We start from the raw sequence: 8836 nt of genomic DNA on the forward strand, positions 1-8836 counted from the left end.
TGCCATTACGTGCCCTACCTAGTCTCTCTTTAAATTCTTGTGTTCCATTTCATTTAGATGCGTTTCCTGCACGAATGCTATATCTATTTTTTTCTTTTTTCAGTAAATTTAATAGCCTCTTCCTTTTGATTTGGTTATATATTCCATTAATATTTATAGTCATATGGTTCAACATGGCCATCTCATACTTTGTTTACATCTCATTTCCGCTTCCTCACCACCACCTTTCCCCTTTTCCCCATTTCCATTTCTCAGTTTTCTTTTTTTGAACATACTGTATGACAACAATTCTAAAACATAAAATACTTTAACCACTCCCACATCCTGAATTCCCTTATCCCCAAGTGTTTCCCCCCCCCCCCTCTGAGTCGCCCCTTGTCCCCTGCTGGGCAACCACAACTCCCCTCTCCATTTGGATTGCGAACCCATTTGCAAGTGTCAACTGATTTCGCAGTGACCGTTATTCTCTCCCACCCAACCCACTCCAGAAAACTTTTATCTTCACATTAAAACAAAGCTCCCCCTCTTTTCTTCTCTTTTTCTTCATTTATTTATTTATTTTTTTAAACCCCCCCTCCTCTTTTCCCCCTTCTCCTTTACTTCACTTTTCTTCCCTCCTTTAGTTCTTACTTATACATTAATTTTACTTCTTTATATGTAGTTTGTCATCATTCTTTGTTCTTGTTACATCTCTTCATCTGCAGGCGTTCTGCAAATTCTCATGCTTTCTCCGGAACAGTCTGTTTTGCTGCCCCGGGAAAACTATTTTAAGCACCGCTGGATATCTTAACATAAATTTATAGCCTTTCTTCCTTCCTTTTCTTTAGGAGCTCCAAACTTATGTCTGGGTAGAAAAAAATTTTTTGACCTTTGTATTCCAGTGATATTTTGTCTTCTCTAATTTTATTCATTTCCTTCTCCAATATATTTTCTCTTGTCGTATATCTCGGCAATTTTACTAAAAACGGATCTTGGTTTTTATTGTGACTGTGGTTTTTGGGTTAATGTTCTGTGTGCCCTGTCTATTTCCATTCATTGCCGCATTTCTGGCATTCCCAGGACTTTTAGGATCCATTCTTTTATAAATTCTTTCATATCTTTACCTTCTTCATCTTCCTTTAGGCCCACTATCTTTATATTGTTTCGCCCACTATAGTTTTCCATTACATCCATCTTCTGAGATAACAACTCCTGTGTTTCTTTAACCTTTTGCCACATTCTTCCAATTTTCTTTTCAAGTCGTTCACTTTCATTTCTACCGCCATTACACATTCTTCCACATTTTCTAATCTTTTCCTATTTCTGTCTTGACCAACTCTATTCTACTCACTTTTTCTTCTGTACTTTTCATTTCATTAATTTCTAGTGTCAGCCATTCTTTTAATGCTTTGATTTGTTCTTGAATTTTTTTTATCTGTGTACTGTCCATTCACTTTACCTCCTATTCCTCTGTGCAGAGCTTGGTGTTCTTCTTCTGTGTCTGCTCTTGGGTTTGTGTCTTCTATTTCTCTTCCTTGTTATCTGTGTCTCTTCTGACTTTCTTGTTGAGCTGCTTGTTTCAGTTTGTTGCGTATTTTCTTTTTCATGGTCTCTTGATGTTGGTCCTCTTCTTCTGGGCTGGTTATCTGTTGTGTCTCTAGTTTCCTTTTTTCTTTCTCACCCCTCCCGTTCCCATTGCTTTCTTTATCTTCCAGCTGGGAGCCCTGCCTTCGGGCCTCTCTCAGCTGTTCGTGCTGTGGAGTTTCACTCCACAGCTGGCCCCCCCTCCCGTCGCTGTTCTCCTTGTCATGCACATCTTGCACGTGCAGTTGCACACCCGTTTGGCTCTGTGAGCCATTTTTGCAGTCCTGCGGTCGGTGGGTCATGAACCTGCAGGGTCTCCACTAACCTCAGGGAGTAGGCTCCTCTTTCCACGCCGGGTCGCTGCTTTTTCATGCAGTTACAGCCTTCACCTTTCTCTACCGGCATCTTTCTTTCTTCTTTTCTTCCCATTGTTTTTGGCTTTTCTTTCTTAGGCGCCATTTTCTCCACACCTTTATTTTTTATTTGTTGTGATTTGTGTGTCTGGGGCTTTGCTTTTTCTTCACTTTTTTCCTTCTTTTCTGGAGGGGGCTGGTATTCTCCTACTGGTCACTACTCCATCACGTGACTCCTCTCCAAGAAGGATTCTTGACACAGTATGTGGACCAGTTGACGAGAGGCCATACTAGATCAAGGAGTGGGTAAGGAACTTTGAAAACCTGTTTTCTACACTAATGTCCATTTGTGAAGGAAGTCTGCCATCCTTCCCTGCCCTGCTCTAGCTAACGTAATTGACTTAGTTGTCCTCTCAAATGACCGAGTAAGAAATTCAGTTCCCTTGGCATGATGTTTATGTTTTCAAAGGAATTAATAATGTCACCTCATTCATTCTGTTTCACCAGAAAGTCCCATTTCAGTTTCAGGTAGATTGACCTAGTATGCTCTGTAACATTAATGATGAACACAATATTCTGGAATTGTCTGAAGAATTGTGAGTGAGTTCTCACTGAGGTAAAAAAGTTCAACATTCAGATTTATTGTCAAGAGTACATACATGACATCATTCCCAACTCTGAGATTCTTTCCTGTGGTCAGCCAGAATTTCTACTTATCAGTAACTACATTGTACTTAAGAAAAAGATGCCTATACAAAAGAGAGATATGTAAACAAAGAAACAAACTGACTACAATACAGAAAAATATATTCAGTAATGAATAATGTACAAAGTAAGAATCCTTACATTGAGTTTGTTGTTTAGGAGTCCAATGGTGATGGGGTAGCAACTGTTCCTCAGTGTTGTGGTACAAATCTTGTGGCACCAATGCCTCTTTCCTGATGGTAGTAGTGAGAACAGAACATGTCCTGAGATCTTTTTTCCTGCCCAGCCAGGCAGAATTTCTACTTATCGGTGCTCAAGAAAGATACCTGTACCTGATTCCTCCTTCTTTCCCAAGGCAGTGCTACATGTAGGTTTTTTCGACAGTGGGGAAAGTTTTGCCTGTAATGTTCTGGGCTGTACTTACTGAATTTTACAGGCTTTCTGCTCAGAGGTGTTGGTGCCCCCCATACCAGGCCATGATGCAGCCGGTCAGCACACTTTCCACTACACATCTGTTAAAGTTTGCCAAGATTTCTGATGTCATACCAAATCTGCGCAAACTCCTGAGGAAGTAGAAACGCCGATATGCTTTCTTTGAGATGAAGTTAATATGTTGTATCCAGGAAAGGTCCTCCAAGATAGTGACTCCCCAAGAATTTGCTCACCCTCTCTGCCTCTGATCCCCCAATTATCATTGGAGCATCCCTTTTTATGCAGATCACGACTGTGGTATCATCAACAAATTTGTAGATAGTGTTATTAAGGTACAAAGACACACATTCATAGGTGTAAATCAAGTCAAGCAAAGGGTTAAAGACTGCCCTGTGGTGCTCCTGGTGCTAATGGAAGTTGTGAAAGAGATGTTCTTGGCAAGCCACACTGATTGGGGTCTGAAGGTAAGGAAATCCAGCATCCAATTATATAATGGGGAAATGAGGCCCAGGTCTCAAAACTCCGTTTTGAGGGGATGATGATGTTGAATGTCAAACTGTAGTCGATAAAGAGTATCCTGATGCATGCATCTTATCTTTCCAGGTGTTCCAGGGTTTTATGTAGAGCCAGTGAGATGGCATCAGCCATAGACCTTTGGCTGTGGGAAACAAATTGGAATGGATCAATGTCTCCGCTCAGACATGAGCTGATATGCTTCAACACCAGCCTCTCAAAACTTCATCTCTGTGGATGAGAGTGTCACTGGTCAGTATTCATTTAGACAGGTTAGATACTTTTCTTGGGTTCCAGTACAATTGTAGCCCGTTTGAAACAAGCGGATACCACACCCTGCACGAGTGAGATGTTGAAGATATCCACAAATACAATGGCCAGTTGGTCAGCACAGGTTTTCAGAACTCGGCTTAGTATACTCGTCCATGCTTTCCTTGGATTCACCCTCTGAAGGCAGCCTGCACATCATCTTCAGATACTGACATTATTGGATCATCAGGTGGTCAAATTAGGCCTAGAAGGCATTAAGTTCATCTGAGAGTAAAGCTGTGCTGTCTCCTACAGCACCAGATTTGGTTTTGTTACAGGTTATCATTTAAGTCCTGCTGCTGCTGACGGGTATCCTTCATTGTTTCCATTCTCCTCTGGAATCTCCACTTCAACTGGGAGATGGATTTCCATATCTTGAACCTACACCATCTGTAGTGTTCGGGATCTCTGGACTTAATTGCCTGTGATCTGGCTCTCAGCAAGTTCCAGATGAATGCATTAAGGCAGAGAAACTATGAGAAAGTTGAAATAAAATGGAAAACAAATCTCTCCTGGGCACTCTTAAAACAAGGAAGATATTAGAAAACAAGTCTTTCTGCTCTCAGCTATATAATGCCCAGACTTAAGGGATCTGAATAATTATGTAGTAGTCAGTTTAAGTGAACTTTTGTTTTATGTACAATAATGTGAAAAAATGCATACAAAAATCATATAACTATAGAAGTAAATTGGCATGATTAGAATTGTGCTGTATTTCCAGAACGGTAATAGCATTATTAAGCCCATCTTTATTTATCAGAGCCACCATTTGAGCATTGCACTAAATTTAATCTTTCCAAGACACATTTTTAGATATTTACAAATTAGACAATTTGTTCAGTCTAAGCTTTTAGATTTTCTGCAAATTTCCAACACTAATATTCTTGATTTTTTAAAATTTACATTTTTATGGTGGATTAACATCATGTATCTATAATAATTTATTGGATTTAAATTCAGCTCCCATGGCTGGGATTAAGAGCGATTGGGAATAAGCCTTGAACGTAGCATTTTCAGATGAAGATGGGTATTCTACTCTCAGCTTCATTAATGATTCCTCATTTTGTGCAAGGCCTTGCTTATTAATATTTAAGGGGGTTACACAAAACTCCTATGTCCAAACTTACACTATATAATTTTTATGCAGATATTGATCCACGATGTGAGAAATGTAAAATCTTGAAGCTTCCCTGATCCATGTTTTGGGAGTGCCAAAATTTAGAGATTCTGGAAAGATATTTTCCAAACTTTATCAACGATTAATTTGGAACCTTGCCCATTCATTTCTCTGTTTGGTTTTTCTCATGATTCAGATAAACTTTTATCGGCATCTGTGGAAAAAGTTTTAGCTTTCACCACGTTGATAGCCAGATGAGCAATTTCATTGAAATGTAAAGGTGATTCATCCCCTATCATACACAGTAGTTCTATGATGTAATTTCCTATTTAAATTTAGAGAAAATTAGATATAATATCAAAGATATAAAGTTTCAATTTATGAAATTATGGGACCCATTCTTATTTTTTTTTAATAATTGGAAGAGTTAACAATTACTGTATGTTCTGGTCGTTCATTTTCTCCGGGATCACCAGTGGTTCCACATTATTGATTTTTAATTTAATTCAAAAGGTAACCTGATGAGAGGGAGGGGTTAGATTAGAGTTAGCTTTAGTTTTTTTTTCTCCTTTATTTGATACAAGTTATTTCAATAAAACATGGATGCATGGATCAGTTCAAATAAATGTTTTTGAGGAATTACAAGCAATTATTGATCTTGTTTTGTCTACTTTTCTCATTGGCTTTTTTTTTGCATGCTTACTTGTATAAAATGAATTATGTGATTGTCAATTTTGTATTTATGCTTATTTGTGAAACTTAATAAAAATATTTTTAAATTAAAAGAATTCTGCTGTATTTCAAGAATAGTAATACCATTGCATAAGTCGGTCTGTTTATTTATCATAGCAGCCATTTTCCCAAATATATTTGTGAAAATTACAATATTCATGGAATGTTCATCTGGTGCATTTTGATAATTAGGCAAAAGTGACACAGCTGCTGACATGCAACACATTTAGCACAGGTCACTGTGAGCTTAATCATCTTCCAACTGATGGGATGGGTATTTTCATGCTCTGGAATAAAATCTGGTATTTTTTGTGTATGATCATGTATGGCATATCAACAAACTATGTTCATTGGTAGCAAAATGCCTGATTTCTGGGAAGGGCTGTTGTAAGTACTACAGCAAGTCTCAACCTTTATGCTGATCGAGTTTGAGTTATTTTGTGCACAATTCTGATCGACCAACTTTCTCTGTGGTTGAGGAGACAGCATGTAAGCTGAATTGGTTTCATAATGAGATGCTTTGTTTCTGTTCACATCCAAGCTCCCTTGACCTACTGCTAGTAACCAAGTCTTATGTTTGTAACAGCAGCAGCCCAGAGATACACATTGCCTGCACCAGAGAATTCTCTTCCTGAGTCCAGCACTGCTACGTGAATAAATAAATGGATTTAGCCCTGATTTAAACAATATTAATGTGAATCCAAAAAGTTTAAATTGATTTAAAATAAAACTGCTCTGTAGCATTGTGACATCTTGAAGGAAGGAAAATCCTAATGGAAGGCAGCAAACTATCACTGAAACTACAACCACAACACACGTTACTACAGCTCCTGAATCTTTTGTGCCTGAAATATTCATTGAGGACCCCAGTTGCAACTTATTTTCAGAAGGCCGGATGGGAGTACGTCCTTGTTTGTAAGAGTGTGCTTGAGTGTGTTGGAGCTTGTTGTAATTTTGATTTTGATAAAGAGGTTCTGTAACAGTTTGCCCTCTGTTAGTCCCTGCTCTTTTAAGCACTCTCGGACTTAATGGATCAACCGTGATGATGGCACTCTTCCTTCCATATGTATTTTTCTTCAGGGCAACAGCTATTATCATGTAGGAGACCAATACAGCACCCACACAAAATGCATAATCTGCAACATAGAGATAGAGAATGACTTTATCATCGCTACTGGTACAACCAAAGAGGGGCACACATACTCTGGAACTCTCAGGAGATGTCCAGAAGGTAGCAAGGGTACCCAGGGTAAAGCTGAGGCTCCACAGGCTGATGGTCACAAGAAGTATAGAGCGAGACACTGTTGTGTTAGGTCGCCGCTCACATAACACCATGTACAAGCGATGGAGACCAATTATGGTCACCGATTTAAGGGACATTATTATTAATGCAGCACTTGTGAGGTGAAAGGTGAAGCAGAACGCCCCAGAAACGTTGCTGTTTGAATCGAAGTATAAAATGAAAGCGAACATGGGCGTGGTGACACAACAAATGAACAGATCACAAAAGGAGAGGTTGAGGACCATGAAGTCAAAGTTCGTCCGCAACTTTCGGAGTGCTGGGTCAAAGAAGGAGAAGAAGACGATCAGGTTCCCCAGTGTTCCCAAACAGAATGTGAGGAAGAGCAGCAGGGTGCAGGCGGTCCGGATCAGCTCCTGCAGGTTCCCCACGGGCTCATTCCCCCTCATCCCAGCAGATGGGCTGTTGGTGCCCGTCGGGGCGCGCTCCGCTCCAGGCCGCCTTCTGTGCGCTCGGGAAGACCAGCGGGCGGGCCCTGGAACCGAACAGAAGCCCGCAGATGATGGAAGGCTGCAACAAAAACGGGGACACTGAGCCAGGCTGGGACCAAGCCCAATGGTGCTGTGGACCCGGGCATGGCGCTGCCTGCCACCGCGTCACCCCCTCCCAACGCCCGGCGTGGCCACAGTAACTCCGGGCCCGTCCCGTGCGCCGAGCTCCTGTCCGATTATTTCCTGCAGAGCACGTCGTGCTACCCTCGGGAGCCCGAAGCCGAGGCTTCCCGCCGCTGAGCCTCAGGACCGACCGGTTCATGAGCTGGACTGGCCAGCTCCAGATGGGCTCGAGTGAAACGAGGAACGCGGGAGCAGGAGTAGGCCCTTCCGTCCTTCCACCCTGCTGTACCGTTCCCGAGAGAAGCGCGCTCCTGTGCATACCTTGGTGAAACTGCAAGTGGAGCAGAAGCAGGAGCTACGGTTCAGTCAGGGTGCATTCCTAAACGGGCAAGTGACGGCTTCCCCAAGGAGCGGCGCAGAGCCCTGGCCAGAAGGTGCACTGACTGCATCGCCATCGAGTGCAGCAGAAAAACAGGTCAACCCCTGTCAACAGGTCAGACAGGAAACCAAATTAACCCCGCAGGCCAAAGACCCTTCATCAGAATTGTGGAAGAGAGAAAATAACGTTGTTGCAAGTTGCAGAGAGACCAGGATGGATGAACAGGACGAAGAATATTTCTGAGGATGAGGGCAAGCTTAGCACAGGCAATACGTTAAAATTAATCTGGAAATGGAAAGCATAACCTAACAGCTATCATTAAAAGGGCCCATATTCATTCAGAGTTGGAGTACCTTGAAGAAGTTGATTAATATCAATTGTACTATTCATAGAAATCCACTTTTTTTGTAAAATACTCACATTGCGGGACCAGCTGGTTGATTAAGATCTGAGACAAAAACTGTACTAGGCCTGTACAGCAAAAGTTAAAAGGGGTTGTGAAAAAGAATTACCATCCAAATAGATTTTACAGAATTCAATCATGGCGAGTGTTCCTGACAAACTGACAGGAAAGAAAATGTTAGCATAATCTTCCAACTGGACCAGCAGCCAGAATTCCCGAACGTTGAGCCACGGGTACAAGTTTGCATCTTACCATAGGAGCTATGAAATTGACATTAAATTTAAAAGTGAACCAAGACTTATTTAAAAGAATTGCACCATTTACAGTAACCATAAAACTACCTGAATTTGAATACTTGGTCAGTGGATTTGGACAGGAGTGTGCAAATTAACTCTTGACAAAACTACATCATCTCCATCTCCCAAGTCTGTGACTGAAGCGAACTAACATCAAGATCTCTGATGATGGCATCACTT

General features: G+C 41.2%; 1 protein-coding gene across 1 annotated transcript; it reads right to left on the reverse strand.

The window, feature by feature from the left end:
• Window positions 1-2537: 2537 nt before the first annotated feature.
• Window positions 2538-8134, reverse strand: LOC138760626 (probable G-protein coupled receptor 75). Its single transcript, XM_069931415.1, has 2 exons — window positions 7900-8134; window positions 2538-7534 (listed from the first exon to the last, which is right to left on the reverse strand). Exon 2 carries the CDS (start codon window positions 7411-7413, stop codon window positions 6058-6060), a length of 1356 nt encoding a protein of 451 aa, XP_069787516.1. The 5' UTR covers window positions 7414-7534; window positions 7900-8134; the 3' UTR covers window positions 2538-6057.
• Between the last annotated feature and the right edge of the window lie 702 nt (window positions 8135-8836).

This window comes from Narcine bancroftii, chromosome 4, assembly GCF_036971445.1.
Source record: "Narcine bancroftii isolate sNarBan1 chromosome 4, sNarBan1.hap1, whole genome shotgun sequence".
Classification (NCBI taxonomy): domain Eukaryota; kingdom Metazoa; phylum Chordata; class Chondrichthyes; order Torpediniformes; family Narcinidae; genus Narcine; species Narcine bancroftii.

Bases quoted from the DNA above. Each gene is read 5' to 3' on its own strand.
- LOC138760626 (XM_069931415.1), bottom strand. From the start codon at position 7,413: ATGAGGGGGAATGAGCCCGTGGGGAACCTGCAGGAGCTGATCCGGACC.